Here is a 22,326-nt window from a genome sequence, read left to right as displayed (position 1 = left end):
AAATGTGTTAATGAGGTCTTAGTTGCAAAACTACAATTCCCATCATGCCTGTACAGCCAAAGCTTTGGCTGTCCAGGCATGATGGGAATTGTAGTTTTGCAACAGCTGGAGGGCCGAAGGTTCCCCATCCCTGCCTTAGGGTATGTTCACACTGAGCAAACCAGGCAGAATGCCATGGCGGAGCCCCCGCCTGTCTCGGTGTGTCAATGGGATGCCTCCGCTCTCATGACTGACATGGGAGGTGCGCAAGGCATCCCATAGACACCCTGAGGCAGGTGGGAGCTCCGCCATGGAATTCTGCCTGGTTTGCTCAGTGTGAACATCCCCTTACTCTTCCACCCGTTGTATATACTGCAGGTCTGGATTTGTGCTGAATATCTAATATCTCATATACAGTATACTGCAACATATCATACTGGATTTGAGCCAAAGCATTTCATACTACTACAACAGTCTCCACCTATGGTTGTTGCAGAACTACAATTCCCAGCATGCCCGGACAGCTCTAGTACAAACCAATACAACCGTCCCCAGATCCCTGCATCACATTGCACTATACCTGACTTCTCTACTAGGCTACATCATGCTGATGGACCATTATATCTCAGCTGCAGTAACGCAGGCCTGCCGCAATCAAATCCGAACAGTGCCCTATGAACAATTTTACTATACATTTGACTAGGCTGAGTATTACGGCCCTGCATATCCTATCTGCTATCTCACTTCTCCATGTCCCTTCTGTCTGCCGCTTCTGGAATATTCACTCATTTTTGAAAGTGAAAGCAATAACCCAGTTACTTCCTATTAAAAGCATCGGCGCTATGTCCCTCCCCGCCACGCCGCATCATGGTATGCTCCACATAGGCTCAAGCCCACACACTGGACGGTACTATTACATCTACAAGGGGCGCGCTTTAGCACATCCTTCTACATAAATCGCGTCTTATCTGTCCTCACAGCAGTGGCGGTACCGGGGCAGTACCGTCCTCACACTGTACACACAACGCCGTCCCCTCCCGCCATGTTACCGCCCTAACACCTCCCCGGACCCTGACACAGGAGGCAGCGGGGGGCGGTGCCGGGCCCGGAGCGGAGCACTATGGCAGAGCGGCTCATCAACTCGTTCGGGAATCTGCGCCTGGACGAACGGCGCCCCCAGCGGCGGCAACAGAACAGACCCCCAGCTCAGCATCGCCCCGCTCCCCCGCCCTCCAGGTTCTCCAAGCACATCTACCTGCTGCGGGGGCTCCCGGGCTCCGGCAAGAGCAGCCTGGCCAGGTAGTATAGGGGGTATAGCAGCCTGGCATCCTGGGGAGGGGGCACACAGCTGGTCACACTCCTGGGGCTATAGTAAAGCATGGCTCTCCAGCTGTTTCAAAACTACAACTCCCAGCATGCCATCTGTCCGGGCGCACTGAGCAGTGCAGTTTTGCAACAGGAGTCACAAATTGGAGACCACTTCCTTAAAGGGACTTTCTGGGGCTGTTGTACGTTTTTATTTTATTAATGATTTTTTAAGGCTCTGTTCACATCTACACAAAGCGATACTCACCTGCCCTAATCCTCTGATGTTGTGCTGAGTTTCTTGTTTTCAATATGACATACAGCAAACACTTAGCCAATCATTGTACTGTAGTGATGACCCGCCCTGTCCAGTGATTGGCAGGTTCAGGGGCCATATAGTCCTCTGTTTCATCCCTGCTCAGTCCAGCAATCCCACTAGTGTCTTCTGTATCAGGGATGGGGAACCTTCAGCCCTCCAGCTGTTGCAAAACTACAATTCCCTTCATGCATGGACAAGCAAAGCTGTCCACTCTGACCACGCTCAGCTCCCTCTTCCCCCTGCTTTTATGGTCACAGGTCACATGTGATCTCCTATCTGGGGGCGGGGTTAGCTTTCTATTGACTTGATAACCTGACCCACCGAATACATTATCTGCATCATCTGCATGCACCTGTGCCAATTCCATAGACTCACATGTGTCCCTGAGCCTAGGTTTTGCCGCTTAGGGTAGGTTCACACTACGGAACCCAAGCGGAGAATTTCTGCCGGATTCCGTAGCTCGTACCCGTTCACGGCCGTGCGCCTTTCCGCTGGCTCCATAAACACCATTCTATGGGCGGCCAGATTCCGCTATGTGCCAAAAGAATTGACATGTTAATTCTTTCGGCCGAATGCGGAATTCCCTCGTGCATAGAATGGTGTCTATGACAAGGGCGGAGAGTCGCGCGGCCGTAAACGGGTACGAGAAGCGGAATCCGCCGGAATTTATCAGCGCAGACTCCGTAGTCTGGACCCATCCTAAGGGGGCGAGTACACAAATGGACCAATCATGGAGATGCATGATGGGAAATGTAGTTTCCTGTCTTGGACATAGAAAAACTTGTAATTCAGGAATGGCAGCAGCTAGAAAGACATGAGATGGCTCAAAATACTCAGGAGGACTTGGTGAGTAATAAATTTTTTGCTCTTAGGTGGACAACCCCTTCAAGCTGCCTTAGAGTTCCCGTGCAAGGCACCGTTCTATGCACTGGAACCAGCCGGTGCTCAAGCACTGGAGGTAGGCCGGGCCACCCCCAATGGGAGGGAATTCCCTCCCCTGTATGACGCGGCTCCCTTAGAATGACGCGGCATCGGCTTCCCCGTGACGGCGCCGTTCGATCTGTGGGCTCAGATTAGGTGGTACATCCTCTTTAAGATCATCCAGTTTGGGGGAAGGCTGTGGGCGCTACAGTTGTTTTCTCTAGAACCAGATTAGATTGTGAACCAAATCTTATAACCAGAGATGATCACCAGTGGAGCCTGGTCTATGTAACATAGAATCTATTAGATTAGTCCCAGTCCAGTGTTTGATGCTGAAGAAAAGATTTTAATAATAAAGAGGACAAGACTGAGACTAATTATTTGCCTATATCTCTGCCGCCATGGCTGATCCCGGCCCACGGTGGCGACAGGTTACATGACACTTAGCAGGTGCATGATTATTGCTGTTACATTTAGTCAAGCAAAGGCTGCTGCTATACCAGGGATGGGGAACCTGCGGCCCTCCAGCTGTTGCAGAACTACAATTCCCATCATGCCGGGACAGCTAATGCTTTAATTGTAGTTTTGCAACAGCTGGAGGGCTGCAGGTTCCTCATCCCAGGTATAGAGGGTGCCTTTACACAGAGATTCATCTGACAATTTTTTGAAGCCAAAGCCAGGAATGGGTTTAAAAAGAGGAGAAATCTCAGTCTTTCCTTTATGACCTGTTCTCTGTTTATAGTCTGTTCCTGGCTTTGGCTTCAAAAATAAATCTGTCTGTGTAAAGGCACCATTAAAAGGTTCCTCCAGGGGATCCAACTGCTCTACTTCGTGCCAGATCTTATACCAAACCTTTAAGTTCCCTGCAGCGCCACCACTGTTGATTTGACATACTGCATGCTACTCACTGAAACCAATGGAGTGTCCTTTGAGGATGCTTTTTAGAGTCTAATTTGCTTTTCCTTAGTTCTTTACGCATTGTAATGAGTTATATTGTACAGCGTGTATACACATTACTTTTGGCCGGTAAGATGATATAGTGATATAACTGGGGTGGTGTATAAAAATCTCATTGTATTCCTAGGTGGCTGGTCTTGCCAGTGTTTGTTCTAGAATCTCACCTGATCTCAGGCTAGTGATACTTCTGGGTTAAGTGCCAGGCTCTCTGTACCCCTTCCTTCTCCACTCACACTTATTACAGCTACTTACGCTGAGGCTGTTGGCGATATAGCTTAACCCTCTATAAATCATGATCACTACTGACCATTTTATATATATATATAGAGAGAGAGAGAGAGAGAGAGAGAGAGAGAGAGAGAGAGAGAGAGAGTGAGTGAGAGTGTCTGTGTGCAAGTGTGGTGTGCCCCCAGATGATGTTGTAGCGGTAGGACGGCCGGTCACTTGCTAGATGGAAGTGTGACGCCACTACTGATGGTGGATGGCCGAGATACAGCCGAACCTTAAAGTGTTACTGTCGTTTTGTTTATTTTACAGAAATCAATAGTACAGGCGATTTTAAGAAACTTTGTAATTGGGTTTATTAGCCAAATATGCCATTATCTGCATTTAAAAAGACTTTCCCCAGGTCCCCCCTCCCTTCTCTCTCTCATTTACTGCTCATTATCAGGAAATTGTGACTCTTTTACATCAGTCTAGTCCTGTGTAACCTATGGAGAGGGGAGGAGGGAAGAGAGAGATTAGTCGCCAGTAAAGAGCAGAGAACAAAGGATTACACAGTGGGAGCTGTGTAAAAGCAGGTATTCAGAGGTCAGAGAGGTCAGTGCTGACTGTCATAGGAAATAGCTGGTGATGTAGCTGTAAATTAACTCTTTGTTGTCCTGTTTTGGTGCCTCATCTCCCTCCACCCCTCCTCTCTCCATAGAAAATCATGAAGACAGTGACACTTTTTTGTCACGTGACCCCAGTGCCTGGTGGGCACACAGGTGTGATGGCACGCCTGCTTTTTGAGTATAAGGCCAGTTGTACCCTTCTTGCCTGTGGTCGGTGTCGTGTCGGGTTGCTGCAGGGTCCCTTGGGATAGTGTAGTCACAGGTGGTCAGAGCAGTGTAGTAACCCTCCAGAATAGTGGTTGGACCCCGCCAGGGGAAATGTCCTAAGGTTGCTGTGTAAGTGCTTTGCAGGTGGTAGCGAGTAATCACAGACTCTATGGATAACGTTGACTGGGTTTACTTTTTGTAAATGTGCAGCAGGTAATACAACTCATCTTGAAATACACTTGATACAGTTCCAGTAAATACACATACACAGAACCACCAGATCTGCAGAATAAGTGCTGAGTAGGATGTAGTAGAGTTGATAAGGTTGTACTGAGGTAGTAGAGAGGAGAGTGCCATGAGAGTCTCAACCCGATTAGTAATGTGCTCTGCCGGGAGGTTGGAGTGCATAGAAGAAGAAACAACCTTTGCCTGTGTATTGACCTTTCCTATAGTCTTCACACTGCCTTCTGCCCAGTAGCTTTGGCTGAACCGTACTGATGGGTGACACAGGCCCCAGACCCTGTTACCTGGGATGAGCGGAATGGTAAGGATTTCCTAAGTACACCCGCACTGCGAGATGGAGTTCATCGACTTTTAGTAACTTTGCTCCACCCGGATCAGTTCCTAGCTCTTTGGCTCTTTTGTGGAAACTGTCCTGCACTGTATATACGCCTAGTTCTTGGCATGGGTTGAGGTGATCTGTAGGCTAGTCCTCTCTTGAAGGGCTTAAAGGGAACCAATCACACAAAAATTGGCCATAAAGCTAAGGAAACGTGCTGGTACATCAGCCAGCAGGCTTCCTAACCATCCCCCTGTCCCCTCCGTCCCCTGTACATAGAGCCCGCAAAGTTAGTTTAATCCTGTCCCGTGCTCTATGCAAATTACCATACAAGTAGTCACGGTCGGCGGGGTCTTCGTCAAGTAGTCACTGGGTCCTGGGCCGGCTCCTGTGCTGTAATCACGCCCCTCCGGGCGTGTTGTAGAGCGGCGCCTGGTGACGTCACTCGGGGGGGGGGGGGGGGGGGGGCGGCAGTGCAGCCGACGTGCAATGCCGGCCCCCCTGAGTGACGTCACCAGGTGCCACCAGGTGCGTGATTACAGCGCCGGAGCCGGCCCAGGACCCAGTGACTACTTAACGAAGCCCCCGCCCACCGTGACTACTTGACCAGCCGCCCGCCCACCGTGACTACTTGTATGGTAATTTGCATAGAGCGTGGGACACGATTAAACTAACTTTGCGGGCTGTATGTACATGGGACGGAGGGTACAGGGGGATGGTTAGGAAGCGTGCTGGCTGATGTACCAGCACGTTTCCTTAGCTTTATGGCCAGTTTTTGTGTGATTGGTTCCCTTTAACAGTGCATCACACAGCGTGTGTGGTGCCTCAAGAAAAAAGTTTGTAAGAGGGCTCTGTTCTGCGTCCTACCCATGCGGGGTACTGACTAAGATGCTAACTTGTGAACTCCTCCCTTTCCCGTCCAACGTGCGTGTAAAGTGCGCTGTGGTTGGGTGGAAAGAGTGCAATAGAGAAGGGAAAAAGAAAGAGGATAGGATAGAAGAAAGAAGGGATCCTACTGGTTAACAGAATCTGGTACATACTCACAAATAACCCTTGAGATACTTCAGCCATGCAGCTTCTAGACTTTAATTACACAATACAGCGACATCTAGTGGTCATCCTTGGTAATACTGCAGGTTTAACAAGACCACAAACAAGTACAGACTTTTACAAGGGTGTGAAGAAAAGCAACACCCACAGTGGGGCACCACACAAGGACCTGTGTAGCAAAGAATGGAATGGCTGAACTACCCCTTTATATATATAACTGGGTCTATGAATAGAATATATGATGTCGGAGTCATTAAAACATGTCTTTTTCTGCATGTCTTTTTTCATCAAAAATGGGAACAGATCCCAAGAGAGGAAACATTCCAGAACATGTGTGTGGACCCTGTGGACTAGGTGCCGCTATAAATCACTGTATTCTCCCCCCAGAGTCACTGATCCCAGGGGAGCGTAGTCCCGTAATATAACATCCATAGCTGCATAGGTCTGTATCTTTCTAGATGTGCCATTATTTATGAACCATGTGGCCCTTCCAGATCGAGAAGCAGCTGAAAAGAGGAGCTCTGACTCTGAAGGGCCTGGTGGGTGGCCGACCCATTCATTTTAATGGGAGTTGTTTCATGCTTCATGCTGCAGGGATATTAAAGCCTTGTAATTTCTACAGATATGTTAAAGACTTTGATCAGCATTTAGACCCCTTCCCAATTGCTAGAAAAAGCAGGGAGAAGAGCTCAGCAGAGGGCTTCTTTTCCTGGCTTGCTGCTCTCTACATTTTGCTCCAGGAGAGAGGCTACATAGACCACAGCATCCGTCTCCTGCAGTGAGCAGGGGAGAGAGGCGTCCAGTTCATGGGGGTCTGAATGACCAGATCCTGACTGATCAAAACTGGTGACATTATCCGTGATGTAGAAAGTCTTTTGAAATAATATTGATGCTTTAAATAATGGCTGAGTGACTCTTACTAGAACATCAGTAGGTTTCCTGTAACTCTTCACTTGGAATAAGAAGAGAAGGAGTGTACTTAGTCATAACCACATGTACGGTGGCCTGGATGTCCCCTCCACTGCCCCATAGTATGATGTGTGACACTATATGTCAGCACTATTATTATATTGTCATGAGCAGCAAAGAAGAGATGATAAAAACTGGAACGGTTTTCTATAATATACACCTGACACTGTAATACTTTACAGCTCTGTGTAGGTGCTTGGTGATATGTACAGGTGTAAGAGGAGAGAGAAGAGAAATGTTGTCATTAAGCACAGTTTGCATTTTGATAAGGTTTATGCAGATTTGTTGAAGGAAGGCCAAACAGTGGAAATTGAAGTTCAACGTTTCCAAATGTAAAATAATGCACTTGGGGAGGAGGAATCCTCTATCCGAGTATCACATTGGCAGTACTGTGTTGGAAAAGACTTCAGAAGAGAAGGATTTAGGGGTAATGATTTCTGACAGCCTTAAAATGAGTCACCAGTGCAACCAGGCGGTGGGGAAAGCAAATCGTATGCTGGGGTGTATAGGTAGAGGTATAAGCAGTAGGAAGAGAGAGATTGTGATCCCGCTGTATAGGGATCTAGTGAGACCACATCTGTATACTGTGTCCAGTTCTGGGGACACAGTATACAGATGTCCAAAGACTGGCTACAAAAATGGTGGAGGGTGTCAGGCATAAACCATATCAGGAAAGATGTAAGGATTTGAATCTGTAAAGTCTGGAGGAAAGGAGGGAAAGAGAGGACATGATTGAAACCTTTAAGTATGTTAAGGGACTAGATAAGGTTCAGGAGGGAAGTGTTTTTAGTAAAAAACTGAGCTCAAGAAGAGGACACAGTGAGAGATTAGTTGGGGGAAAGATCAGAAGCAATGTAAGAAAATATTATTTTACTGAAAGAGTAGTAGATACCTGGAACAAACTTCCAGCAGAGGTGGTTGGTAAATCTACAATAACAGAATTTAAACACTCCTGGGATACACATATATCTATCCTAAGATAATAAGAAAGAAAATACTAAAAGGGCAGACTAGATGGACCCAGTGGTCTTTTTCTGCCGACAATTTTCTATGTTTCTATGAAGGAAAGCGTAAAGGAGTAGTTCTCCAGTTCTTTCTTTCAAATCAACTGGTGTCAGAAAGTGCTGGAGATTTGTAAATTACTTCTATAAAAAAAATTCCAAGTTTTCTAGTACTTATAAGCATTTTTTGGTGGACAACCGTTTTTAGGGTGCGTTCACACGTACCGGATCCGCTTCGGATTTCTGGCTGTATATTCGCAGAGAGAGCTGTGGATCCCTGCCCAGTAAACTCTATGGGCATACAAACTAGCAGCAGGATGCGCAGCCCGCCCCGTTAACCCCCGAGCCTATACTTCACCTGGTCCCCACTCCGGCTTGCTTTGGGGCTCCCGGTGTCTTCAGCCAATTAGTGTGCTGTGGCGGGACAGCGCACTGTTTGGCCGAGCGGGACGCGCCGAGAACCCTCGAAGCAAGCCAGAGCAGGGACCAGGTGAATTATGGGCTCCGGCGGCCGGGGTTAACTGGGTGGACTGCGCATCCTGCTGCGAGTTTGTCTGCCTATAGAGTTTACTGGGCAGGGATCCGCAGCAGGTGTCGCTGCGAATTCGCTGTGAAAAATCTGCTGCGGATCCGGTATGTGTGAACGTACCCTAAAGCAGTTTTCCCCAAACAGGGCAACATTTCCCATCTTTTGGCAATTGCAGATATGGCAGGAAGCAACTAAACCATATAAAATGCTGATGCTGCTGTAATCACATGACTAGATTTTTTTTTTTAATGCAAAACAGCTTAAGATTTCTTTACTTTATATTCAGGTTATTTTAGCCATTTATTTATCTAGGTATTTCTCTGATATCATCTGCAGGGGAATGAACAATTATATGGCTTTCCTTCTTTTCTAGCTTAAGTTGTAGTTAAAGGGGTGCTCCAGCATGGGGGCACTTTTTGGGGGGACCGGGGAGGAGGTGGCTGAAATAAAAGACGTCCACTCACCTCCCTGGTTCCACCGGAGCGCCGCGATGAGTGACCCGCCGCTGGAACCGGGGAGGTAAGTGGACGTCTTTTATTTTAGCCACCTCCTCCCCGGTCCCCCCCAGAAAGTACCCCATGCTGGAGCACCCCTTTAAGAACTCGAATCTATTCACCTAAGTTTATAACTTAACGGGGTACTCCGGAAAAAAAATGTTTTTCAATCATCAGATGGCAGAAAATTATACACTTTTGTAGTTTACTTTTATTTAAAAAAATCTCATCTTCCAGTACTTATCAGCTGCTGTATGTCCTGCGGGAGTAGTGTATTGTTTCCAGTCTGACACAGTGCTCTCTGCTGCCCCCTCTGTCAATGGCAGGAGATCCCAGTGGCATGATCCATTTTTCAAATAGCTGCCCGGTTCAAGCCATCTGCGCTGTTGTTTTTCACATGCAAATAGGGCCGCTATATGCACTGGAGGCAGACCCTGTGACCCCATTTTACCAATATCCCCTCACCCTAGAAAATGCACCGCACCACCTGGATTTTTGTGCCTGCAACAACCAGGTTTTATATATATATATATATATATATATATATATATGCATAGTGGTGCATTCACTTTAATGGCTTATCCTGAGAAAAAGGGTTGTCCGGCGTTCAGTATTTTTTAATATACTGCTGCTGGTGCGTATAAAACAATAAGCATGTTATCCCTACCTGTCCGTGCTCCCCTACTGTTGCCAGTGACCCCTGCTGACTACAGAGCCTTCACACTTCCAAGATGAACTGGTATCAGGAGTGAGAGCCTGCTCAGCCAATCACTGACTGAGATAGGGCAGCCCCGCGGCCAGTGATTGGCTGAGCAGGCTCTCACTCCCGAGACCAGTTCATTTCGGAAGTGGAGGCTCTGTAGTCAGCGGGGGACACCGGGGGAGCATGGACAGTTAAGCATAACATGTTTATTGTTTTATTAAAGCGCGGCGCATATTTATACAGTTCCCCCGCTCTCAGCATCTTATCACAGATGCTGCCCGGGTGGAGCGGTGCACTCCATTACAGGCATTCCACGTCCGTGTTCTGTGCGGAACACAGAATGTGCAAATACGGCCTAAGACTGCATTCACCTAATCCGTGCCTCGATCCGGAGGAGCCCCCCTCACCGCCCCCGGCAGCAGATGTGCACTCCCGTCCTTGCATCTACTACTCACTTTCTTCCCCGTGCAGGCCAGCTACACCCGCTCACCGGAAGTGGCCTGGACTACTCTGCCGGGAGAAGAAGGCATTATAATCCAGGCCACTTCTGGTGAACATGAAGCCATCCGGCACGGGGGAGTAGGTGAATAGTAGATGCGATGACAGGAGTGCACATTATGCGCTCCTTTCATCCCTGCTGTTGGGCGGGGGGGGTGATCCGTGTGACCACGGACAATTTTATGGGGTGTGTGAATGCAGCCTAAGGGTGACAAAACAAAAATGTATCATGGGCAATGGTACGGCTTTTAGGCAGATGAGCCTCTCTGCACCCATCACTACCACTGTGAAGTGTAATCGGTAACGTATTGTGGCAGGTTGTTGCCCCTCTACACGGCCCTCCTGTATGGCCCCCCTTGGATGGTTTATTTCCTGCTGATGATTCTTTTTCCATCAGTGTTCTATAATTGAATTCTAGAGAACAAGTATAAAGCCTGGAGGGAAGATGTCAGACACTCGCTCAGCCATGATCTGCCGACTGCGCTTGTAGGTGTTAGAATTCTTTTGTCATACATTCACATCTCCACACCCCCGGGATATAGAGACAGCACATGATTAACTATTTAATCAATTTAATTTTATACAGTGGTACCTTGGTTTAAGAGTAACTTGGATTAAGAGCGTTTTGCAGGAAGAGCTCAAAGTTTTTCAAAATTGTAACTTGGTTTAAGAGCATTGCTTTGGTGTAAGAGCTCCCTGTACTGGGTGGGAGCACGAGTGGGGGAGGGGCATGGTCTGCATAGCGGGGTCTACAGCACTGTACTCTGACCCAGGAAGTCTCCCTCACCTTCCAAATCAAAATCATAGCAGAACCACTTCAGGCTGGGGCTCACATCAGGGGACAGGACTGTGGAGGTAATCTCTCCATAGCTGTAACCCATCTCTCCCCGGACAGAAAGTGCTGCTATACTGTGCCCACATCTGCCCTGCTCATTCCTTAATGCTCCCTGCAGTCTCTGTCAGCCCTTGTGTTTCCCATCCTCTCCATTCCTGCTATAATGTGCCTGCACTTACACTCAGCTATACAAACTGCTGCTATTATCTTTCTGCACTTACACTCAGCTATATACACTGCTGCTATAATGTGCCTTCACTCACATTCACACTGCTGTATAGAAATGTTTCTGTTTCTGTCCTCCTGCACAGCTCTGTGATTCTCACTTCCTGATTGGTCCATTCTGAACACATACCCTTCCCCATTGCTGTCATGTGACCACACAGACCTCCTTCTCTATTCTAGCCTGTTGTACTACGCTACTGCATTATGGGGATCTGCAGTTCCATCCTGTATCTACAAACTGCTGCTGTGTTATCAGGTTTATGCCCTTACTATACATTATACTCCACATGCTGATTGCTATACTGTACAGTAACTTATAATATCACATATTCAGCTGTTTATAAATGTTTGTTTCATTTGTTTTACATGTTATTCAGAATAATAAATCATTATTTTGGAGGTGTGTAACCAATTGTCTGCATTTCTGTGATTTCTTATGGGAAAATTTGCTTTGGTGTAAGAGTGGATTTGGATTACAAGGGCAGTCCCAGAACGAATTATGCTCATAATCCAAGGCACCACTGTATATAAAAAACAAAACAAAACACCTTCCCGTACTTTTCTGTTGACAACCAGCAAAAAACGTTGAATGAGACTCCATGTTTATGGTGGGAGGCGCATTGGACACCCACATGACAGCCCACATAACTCCTTGTGAGTCGTTAGTGCACATTCCTTTATGGAAAATAGGAAAAATACAGCAATAAAATATAGGAGATATTTAGCGATTGTGGGGGTCCGACTGCAATCGGGAGAATAGGACCCTATAGTGGGTTGCAGCAACTCCTCTCTCCATTCTACTGGGACATTCTGGAGTCCCCGATCTTGAGAATGTCCGGGGCTCCAGCGACCCCCCGCCCACACACCTGTGATATTACTAGGGGCGGTGTTCTATAGATTAGGAGGTGGATGGGGGGAGATGAGAAAATAAGAAGTTACACAACCTAATACAGTGGTGCCTTGGATTACGAGCATAATTTGTTCTGGGTCCGCGCTTGTAATCCAAATCCACTCTTAAACCAAAGCTAATTTTACCATAAGACATTATAGAAATGCAGACAATTGGTTCCACACCCCAAAAGTAATGATTTATTATTCTGAATAACATGTAAAACAGATGAAACAAACATTCAGAAACAGCAGAATATGTGATACTATAAGTTACTGTATAGTAATGGAGAGGATGGGAAACACAAGGGCTGACAGAGACTGCAGGGAGCATGAAGGAATGAGCAGGGCAGATGTGGGCACATACATGCACTCTCTGTCTGAGGAGAGAGGGGTTACAGCTATGGAGAGATTACCTCCACGGTCCTGTCCCCTGATGCAAGCCCCAGCCTGAGGTGGATCTGCTATGATTTGGAAGGTGAGGGAGACTTCCTGGGTCAGAGTACAGGGCTGTAGACCCCGCTATGCAGACCATAACCCTCCTCCACCTGCGCTCCCAACCCGTACAGGGAGCTCTTAAACCAAAGCAATGCTCTTAAACCAAATCACAATTTTGAAAAACTGTGAGCTCTTAAACCAAAACGCTATTAAACCAAGTTACTCTTAAACCAAGGTACCACTGTATATGGCAGAGCCTAACGCTATCACAGATACAAGACATTTTTGCTGACTTCTTGTGTTTCCCATGTCTAGGAAGCTGAAGAGGGATTTTCCCAGCGCCGTTGTGTTCAGCACCGATGACTATTTTTTAATGGAAGATGGAAGCTACATCTACAACCCTGATCTACTGCAGGATGCTCACAAATGGAATCAGAAGAGAGGTAACCCCATCATAGCAGATACTTCTCCACACTGCCTTAAAATCTCTGAAAAACCACCAATAAAAACGCCAGCGGCCAGATGTTAGATGGAAGTTTATGTTCTGCCTTTACACAACAAACGCCTAAACCACAAAAAAACTTATTCACACATAAGGTCAAAAAGGCAAGAAAAATACACCAAAAACACAAGTGCATGGAAAAAAAAACACAGCATCGGCATGTTTTTCTGGTGTTTTTTTTTGAGGCCATAAAATTTTTTGAGTGGCTTCTTAAATGTGTCAGCTCTTAAGCACATGGCTGCCGTCTTCCAGGAAACATTGCTACAAGAGATGAGCGAACCTGGAGCATGCTCGAGTCCATCCGAACCCGAACTTTCGGCATTTGATTAGCGGTGGCTGCTGAACTTGGATAAAGCCCTAAGGCTATGTGGAAATCATGGATATAGTCATTGGCTGTATCCATGTTTTCCAGACAACCTTAGAGCTTTATCCAAGTTCAGCAGCCCCCGCTAATCAAATACCGAACGTTCGGGTTCGTTCATCTCTAATTGCCATGCCTGTTCACAGATTGGGTGTAGTACTGCAGATCAATCTTATTTATTTTAGCGGAGCTGAGTGGCAATACCAGACACAACCCATCAGCCATATCAATCCTACAATCTTTACAAAGGGCAAAGTTGCTTCACTCCACCAAAGAAATGCACTCTATGGCCACCAAAAAAAGCATTACGGTGATCACAATTTGTAGAAGTCATCCAGTAGAAATTACATGGAGGCTCCGTTAAAAGTCTATGGGGCTGTTAGATGGAAATGATTGACAGTGGGGAAGTGCAGCACATCCCTCCCTTCTCGCTCTCTCGACCAATGGGGGTCTCGCCAGTGAGACCCTGACTGATCAAAACCTTTTACATGTCATTTTCTGTTCTCATATTCAGTGTTTTCCTACAGTGGGTTGTTGTAAAATTATATTGTTTCTAGATGGTAGGATGTTCAGTTTTTATAACGTTTTATCTTTCTAGCACGCAAAGCAATGGGCAGAGGGAGGACTCCAATAATCATAGATAACACAAACATTGTGGCCTGGCATATGAAGCCCTATGCCGTTATGGTAAGAAGACTCACTTATGTTTTTGGTACTTAACGCTTACAGGCGGAGATTTATCAAACATGGTGTAAAGTGAAACTGTCTTAGTTGCCCCTAGCAACCAATCAGATTCCACCCTTCATTCCTCACAGACTCTTTGGAAAATTAAAGGTGGAATCTGATTGGTTGCTAGGGGAAACTGGGCCAGTTTCACTTTACACCATGTTTGATACACAGCCGTATTTGGCCAATACCGACCGTTATGGGCGATAATCGCTTAGTGTAATCAGCTGACATGCACGATGTCAGCTGATCATTGTCTTTCAACATGTTGAAGAACAACGATGAGGATAGCCTGGATATGCTGACGTCGCTCCATGTAATAGGAGTGAGGGCAGCAGACCACCGCTGTCTTCTCAGTTATATGATCGCTCCTACTGCTTTTTTTGACTTTTTTGACTTTTTGGGAAGAATTCATGGACACGGCTGAGTACAAAAACCTTCTAATTCAATGAGGTGCCCCCCTTCTTCTTTCTTCTTCGTCTGTCTCTCCTCTCTGCTGCACCCCCGCTTTCGTGCTTCTCTGTTTCCCTGTGGTTTGGGCTTTGGCTCTGGTTTACTATGCCATTTGTGCTATTTTACATTTTTCTGTTGCTGGCTATATTTGCCAGCGCCTTTCCAGGCGCTTCTTATGTTTTTATAAAAATTGAATACATTCAGAATTAAAAAAAAATTAAAAAAAATCTCAGGATTGGTCATGAATATTTGGACTTTTTGTTGCAGCATAAGCAACATGTAATAAGTTGCAAGCCAGCTATAAGTACAAAGTACAGTATAAAGCAGCAGTATAAAGTATAGCATGCAGCCCATGTACACAATACAATGTCTGTAAAGCCCCTAACAGTCTGACAAGGATGATGGAAGTCACTTCTGATCTAATATTGATGGCTTACCCTGATCAGTTGCAATAGGCTGGAAATCCCCTTTAAAACGTTTTCTCCTTCTAGGACCTACTACTAGTTTAGGCTAAAAGAAAACAAGCAAAACACTACTGTGTGAACCTGTTTTTAACTTTAAAAAATTTAACTCAGGAACAAGGGGTCACAATCTGAGGTTAGTTGGGGGAAAAGATCAGAAGCAAAACAAGAAAATATTTCTTTACTGAAAGAGTAGTGGATACTTGGAACAAACTTCCAGTAGATGTGGTTGGTAAATCTACAATAACTGAATGTAAACCTGCCTGAAATACACACATATTTATCCTAAGATAATACTAAAAGGGCAGACTAGATGGACCCAGTGGTCTTTTTCTGCTGACAATTTTTCTATGTTTCTATGTAATGCTACGTTTACACAAAGCGATAATTCGCCCAATCCATTGTTTAACGATTTTGAAACAATTTGGTTTTTATAACGATCAGCGTTTGGACGAATAAATTGTTAGAAAAATCTTTAGAAAATTCATTTTTGCGATCGTTTTTTTAAGCCCATCTTTCACATAGGGTGAATCTTTGAAAGACTGTTTACACGAAGCGATCTGCGAATTTTAAGCGAACAATGATTTGAGAACATTTTGAAAGATCAAAATGAACGTTTTCTCGCTCGACGCTTCATCGTTTGCTGTGTTTACACGGAACAACTATCGTTTAAATGCGATTGTTATTGTGAAAATTCAAGCGATAATCGTTCCGTGTAAACGCAGCCCCTATTCCACGGGCCGACGGAGAGGAGCAAACAAGCGCTCTCAGCACTCGTTTGCTCCTCGTTTCCCGCTCGCTGCCACCACTAGTACATGCAGCGGCAGCGAGCAGGTGAGTGCGGGAGGGGCTGCCCGGGCGATCGCTAGACCATCCAGGCAGCACAAAGAGGATAGTGGCAGTCTGGTTCCGCTGTGTGATGGCAGCAGATCGCTGCTATCACAGTCACTTATTTTTCAACATGTTTGAAAACCAATGACTGCAACAATCAGCTGACATGAACAATGTCGGCTGATCGTTGCCTTCTATTCCACGGGACGTGTCTGGTCTAAGATAAAGCATGCTTACAGATCACAAACCAAGGACAAGAAAGCTGATAACTCTACAGCTGGAAAGCTGAACTTAGTTCTTGGCTTCCTACATGAAGTAGAACATGTGATGTGCATTGTGGCTTCCTGTTATTACTATGTGTCTATAATTCATATCCTTATACATTGTACTATCAGGCCCTGGAGAATGGATATGGAGTCATATTCCTGGAGCCTAACACACACTGGAAGTTTGATGTAAGAGAACTAGCCAGGTAAGTAATGTGTGACAGATACTGGTTGTATCATACACATAAAGCTCTCTAACCTCTTCTCCTTCACTTTATAACAGTCACCAGCCATAGCAACAACACGTCTGAATGGGCTGGGAATGTTCCTGTTTGGAATATTTATAGAGTTCGGCTCATTTCAGTCTAATTTTGTTCAGTCCGCCAAGTGTTTTTTTTCTTTTTCCCCATGAATAGTACGACTATATAGCTCCTTCTGTCAAGTCGTAAATCACTAAAACTGCTACAAATGCTACATTTTTACATTAAACTCTGGGTTAATGTAAAATTGCAAGTTTTAGGATGTGCCAAAACTTGAAAATTCCTGTACATGACTTTTTTTTTTTTTACCTGAATGGATCAGTGCCAGCACAGCCCTTTTTTTTGACCCACCTCCCGGCTACACGGCAACAGCGCCACTTAGCCCCGCCCACAGCACCACCATTGGCCCCGCCCTCTGTGAAATCATAGGCACATAGGCCCCACCTACTCGTCATGGGGCCTAGACCTTTAGGCCAGCCAGTTCCAATGGTTGGCGAGGGGGTGGGTCCAACAACGTGCTGTGTGCAGGGCTAAGTGGCACTGTTGCTCTGTAGCCCCGCCCACTTAGCACAATCTGCAGTTGATAAAAGATGACTTTTTACTTGAACAAGCACCACGACGTATGATATAAAATAAGGTATGAAAACTGCTAAATTTACCCATTACACCTGTGTAGAAAAGTCAGAATGCAAAAAGGGGGGGACAGTGTCACTTTAAGGATATCAGTTTTCTAACCAGTCTGTTGCTGTAGTGACTGCGCATCTCCTCTACATAGCCGGCTGTCCTGCTGCTTATGACGTACATTCAAAGTACCTGCTTCTAGCTGTATCTCTCTGCTCTACCCTCTCCCTTCTTTCAGTATTAGAGATGATATCAGGGAATTGAAGGAGGGGGAGTGGGGTTTTTGGTTATGTATCATGAGATGATGCCACAATGCCTGGGTGATTTGGTTGATAACTTCTCCTCTGCCTCTGTGAGTTACAGAGGGGTAGTAGTAGTTAGTAACATGACTATTCCCTAAATTACAGTGGCAGGGGAGGAGATTCCCAGTTACCATGAAAGCATGACTTTTTTCAGGACAGTATAGAGTGTCTGACTTTAAAGGGGTATTCCGCTTAAACATAACTTTTCATATGTTGCTGGCCATGGTGAAACTAACAATTCATTCCATACTATTATCTATTTAGTGCCCATCCCCCAGTTCTGAGCTGCTGCTTTCTGCTGTGTGTGAGCTTTTCTGTCAGTCTCCCCCTCCTCCCCCCTCTCTTCTGGGATGGCTGATGTAAACAAGTCCTTATCTGCGACTTTGTAATGCTGGGAGGGTTAATCACAGTGGGTTCATTAGCAACTTGACCTCAGATTAACCCTCCCAGCATTACAAAAAAGCTACAAAGTTGCAGATAAAGCATGCAAGGGACTGTTTTACATCAAATGTCTCAGAAGGTAGGGGGAGGAGGGAGAGACAGAGAGAAAGGCTTACACACAGTTTTTTGTGTCTTTATCAGAAAGCAGCAGATCAGAACTGGGGGAAGGAGACTGAATAGATAATAACGAATATGGAATAAATTGTTAGTCTCACCATGAGCAGCAACAAGTGAAAAGTTATGTTTGAGTAAAATATCCCTTTGAGGGTATGTTCACAAGTACAGACTCTCAGTGGAAACAACGTCAGCGCAAAAAAATCCCAAAGTGCAAAATTGCGCATTTTTGGTCGCATCAGATCCAGAAAAATGTAATAAAAAGCGATCAAAAAGTCATATATGCACAATCAAGGAACCGATAGAAAGAACACATCATGGCGCAAAAAATGACACCTGACACAGCTACATAGACCGAAGGATAAAAGCGCTATAAGCCTGGGAATGGAGCGGTTTTAAGGAACGTATATTTGTTAACAATGGTTTGAATTTTTTACAGGCCATCAGATACAATATAAGTTATACATGTTACATATCGTTTTAATCGTAACGACTTGAGGAACATGCATAACAAGTCAGTTTTACCCCAGGGCGAATGGCGTAAAAACACAGTTCCCCCAAATAAAAGAAATGCGTTTTTTTTTTCCCAATTTCACCACACTTTGAATTTTTTCCTGGTTTCGTAGTGTACTTTATAAATTCAGTCTGTCATTGCAAAGTACAATTAGTGACGCAAAAAATAAGGGCTCATGTGGGTTTCTAGGTGGAAAAATGCAAGTGCTATGGCCTTTTAAACACAAGGAGGAAAAACCGAAAATGCAAAAACGAAAATGGGCCCCGTCCTTAAGGGGTTAAGGGCGCGGCTGCATTACTTACTCGCAGCAGTCTTTCAGACCGCTGCGAGTATGTGTGCACAGGACCTTGACTCGTAGCAGATCATGCTGCAAAACTCGCAGCGAGATTTCTGCTGCGACTCGGTACGTGTGATCATACCCTAAAAGCATGAAAACCTGACTTTATTTTATGGAAAGTGTAGCGTGCCTGCTGCTGACCGCCCTCATGGGCCACATTGTATACATAATAACATCATTTTACAAGGTGGTTTATGACATTGTTGGTCACAGTAAGTATTGCACAGGGGACGTAGAACGAGAAACTGCAAACTTCAGATAGTTCAAAGTGGAACTAAAAATAATACAGAACTGTTTACACAGGCAACAAGATTTTCTCCTCTGTATGTTAGCTTCTTTACAAGCCATTTTGTACAGTTCAGTGTTTTTATGCTCAAACAAGCAACATCCTATATAGATATACAACATACAATGATGGAGTATGTGTTTTGGTGGCATTGTCATTTGAACTTAGTGCATTAGGTTGAGCCTGTCACTCAACTGACAATGCTAGGAAGTCTAAAAATGAATGAAAGAGGGTAAAGAGCTGCCATTAAGGAATGAATTTGGTCGACCAGAATGCTTAGATAGGCCCTACTGTCCATACACATCTATTTTGTTTCCCTTGTACAACAATATTTATATATATATATATATATATATATACTGTAGCTGTATATTGCAAAGCAATATCTATGGCTGTATCCACGTTTTCCTGGACTCCCCTAGGGCTAAATGATCGAGAGCCGAGAAGCAGTGGATCAGTGTGTAGCATGTGGATGTGCTGCCATGTATTTCTCTTCATAGAATTACAAGGACAGCATATGTTTGCATGTTGTGCTTATTACAGCTGACTCACTGGGGGACATTTATTAATGGTCCACCCGAGGCGTACACCAGGGAGAAGGTGCAGATTCGCTCCTTCTTCCTGGTGTACGCCTGCCGGCAGGCTGGGGTGGCGTGACAAGGTGGGAAGGAGGTGTGGCCTCCTCCCGCACCTCATTTATCATGATTTAGGCCTGCTTGCATGGTGATCTAAATCTACACCTGCTGGAAGCAGGTGTAGATTTAATACGCCGGCCACAGGTTTGGGCGCCCGGCAGGCCGGATTCTCTAAGAGGCGTACGCCTCTTAGTGAATCCTGCCAAGGAAAAGGGGGTGGGGCCTACTATAAGACCAGCGTACTTGTACACCGGTCTTCATAAATCCCCCCTACTGTGTTCAGTGATGGAAACATGGTTTTATGATTAGAAAGTGTTGTTGAAATCCAAGGGGGAAATACTAAACATTTGTAGTGTAACTGGTGAGCACATCATCTGAAATGCCGTTGTCCAGTTTGTGTCTGATCTGAAGCAGAACATCCTCCCAGCTGGGGAAGTTTCATTTTGCTAACCATGTAGACAAGTCACCCAAACCTAGCGTAATGTTGTACTTGATCCTTTGTTCCAGTCTCCCGGAGATAAGCTGCTGCTAGTCGCTACCAGTTATTAGATGTGTATAGCCAACTTATTTTGGATAAACTTGCCAGCTAAGAGTAATTTTAGAGTTTCAGCCTCTGGCTATATACAATGTATTCATCCACTAAAGTCAGGCAGAGCGATTATTTATTTTGCTGCAGTTCCTCAAAATGTTTAACTGTATTTGGAATTTAAGTCTCAGCTTTGGTCCTTTTCAGACTCTAGAAGAGGGATAGCTAAAGCTTTGGCTGTCCAGGCTTGATGGGAGTTGTAGTTTTGCAACAGCTGGAGAGCCAAGGTTCCCTACCCCTTCTCTTGGAGTAAAGAGCGGAGGCTAGACTCACACCATGTACAGGAGACGTGTTCTCCTGTAGGTCTATTTAGAACAAAATTTAAAAAACAGCTGTACTGTGCAGAAGCCCAGCTTTATAATATAATTTATAAAATGTTATCCAGACTTGACATTTCCTTTCAGCAGGACCTCTATATGACAGCTATACATAATTCATAATAGCAGATTCTCTATACTGGGTGTGATCATTTTGTTTCTCTTTGTTTAGACGGAATAGTCACGGTGTCCCTAGAGAAAAGATCCAGCGTATGAAGGACGCATACGAGCACAATGTCACCTTCAATATGGTCCTCCATGCAGAGAAGCCAAACTGAAAATTGTCATCCAAATAACCCATATGTGCTGGAGAGGGTGAACTAGCAGCATCACACTATGTATATAATGACTGAGAAGCCACCACTGTGGGGGGCCGAGTGATCTCAAATAGCATTGACCCCAACAACAAGCATATAGAGGTATGTTGTTATAGGTATTATTCCCTGTGGCTCAGGAGCTGCTATGGATAAAGCTTGGGGTCCAAGGTCTTTGCACTTTTACCACTTTAGTGCTAACAACTTTATAGCATTGGGACACATCAAAAGTTTTTATTGGTTTAGTCTGAGTATTCAGACCCCAACCAATAAGGCAAAGGAGCCAAGAGAATTCAACACTTAGCACATTCTCTCCCGACTCAGGGTCATATAGCCCGAGGCGACCGGATAATGTAAGTCTATGGGCACACCTTGCTCACATACAACAGGGGGGAGAGATGCACTTCTCTCTCTACTCTCTGAACACTCAGACCCCCACCAATACATTTTTGTCGAGTTTTTTAAATTTTTTTTTATGGTGACTAGAACATTTTAAAAACAGATGCAGAAGGCAAATGATCAGCAGCCTAGAGCCTGTTGGAAAACCACCATTTATGTTCGGTCATCTTCTCATTGGTGCTCGTACACACAGCGCTAATGGTTGCACATAGCGCATGCAGTCCTGATAACTGCAGATGGGTTCTTTAAGCAGTGGCCAGGCCAGGCTGCAATTATCAATGATTCCCAAGCATAATGCTGCGTTTACACGAAATGATAATTGGTCCGATCCTACGATTAACGATGTCGGAGTAACGATTTTCTTTTCATAACGGTCAGCGTTTAGACGGTACGATATATCGTACGGAAATTCGTTTTGCGATCGCTTAAGCCTATCTCACACATTGGTTAAATTGGCGAACGACTGTTTACACTGAACGATCTGCTAATTTTTTGCGAACGACGATTTTAGAATATGTTGTAAGATCAAAATGAACAATTTCTCGTTCGCCGTTTGATTGTTTACACGTACGATTATCGTTCGAATTCGATCGTTATTGTGCAAATTTGCGCAATAATCGTTCCGTGTAAACAGCATTAGCTGCAGCCACTAGCATCTGTGATTCACCAAAAATTGTAGGCTGCACCTAGTCCATGCTGCAGTTATTAGAACCACAAGTGCTAGCCACAGCCGCTAATAATGCATGTAATAGCCCCCTCAGTCATGCTGATCTACAGAAGGCATTGTAGTAAATTAGACGCCTTCAGAACACAGGAGGTGGTAGATTCTCAGGCTGTTTCTTGACTATTTTTGTATCTGCCCCCTGTGCTTTACATTGAAGCTTTATATA

The 22,326-nt window shown here is 45.2% G+C and overlaps 1 protein-coding gene across 1 annotated transcript; it reads left to right on the top strand.

The window, feature by feature from the left end:
- Positions 1–1,008: 1,008 nt before the first annotated feature.
- On the top strand, positions 1,009–21,996 carry N4BP2L1 (NEDD4 binding protein 2 like 1). Its single transcript, XM_069972087.1, has 5 exons — positions 1,009–1,278; positions 13,026–13,153; positions 14,172–14,260; positions 16,440–16,516; positions 20,896–21,996. Exons 1-5 carry the CDS (start codon positions 1,100–1,102, stop codon positions 20,999–21,001), a joined length of 579 nt encoding a protein of 192 aa, XP_069828188.1. The 5' UTR covers positions 1,009–1,099; the 3' UTR covers positions 21,002–21,996.
- Positions 21,997–22,326: the final 330 nt, after the last annotated feature.

Source organism: Dendropsophus ebraccatus, chromosome 5 (assembly GCF_027789765.1).
Source record: "Dendropsophus ebraccatus isolate aDenEbr1 chromosome 5, aDenEbr1.pat, whole genome shotgun sequence".
In the NCBI taxonomy this organism is placed as follows: Eukaryota; Metazoa; Chordata; class Amphibia; order Anura; family Hylidae; genus Dendropsophus; species Dendropsophus ebraccatus.
Note: the sequence above shows the minus strand (reverse complement) of the source record. Positions and strands in the feature narration are given on the sequence as shown.

What these genes read in the sequence shown, in the direction of transcription:
- N4BP2L1 (XM_069972087.1), top strand. Translation starts at nt 1,100, where the DNA reads ATGGCAGAGCGGCTCATCAACTCGTTCGGGAATCTGCGCCTGGACGAA. An exon ending in GGCAAGAGCAGCCTGGCCAG is followed by an intron (nt 1,279 to 13,025) that starts GTAGTATAGGGG and finishes TCCCATGTCTAG; the next exon opens with GAAGCTGAAGAGGGATTTTC. An exon ending in GATGTAAGAGAACTAGCCAG is followed by an intron (nt 16,517 to 20,895) that starts GTAAGTAATGTG and finishes CTCTTTGTTTAG; the next exon opens with ACGGAATAGTCACGGTGTCC.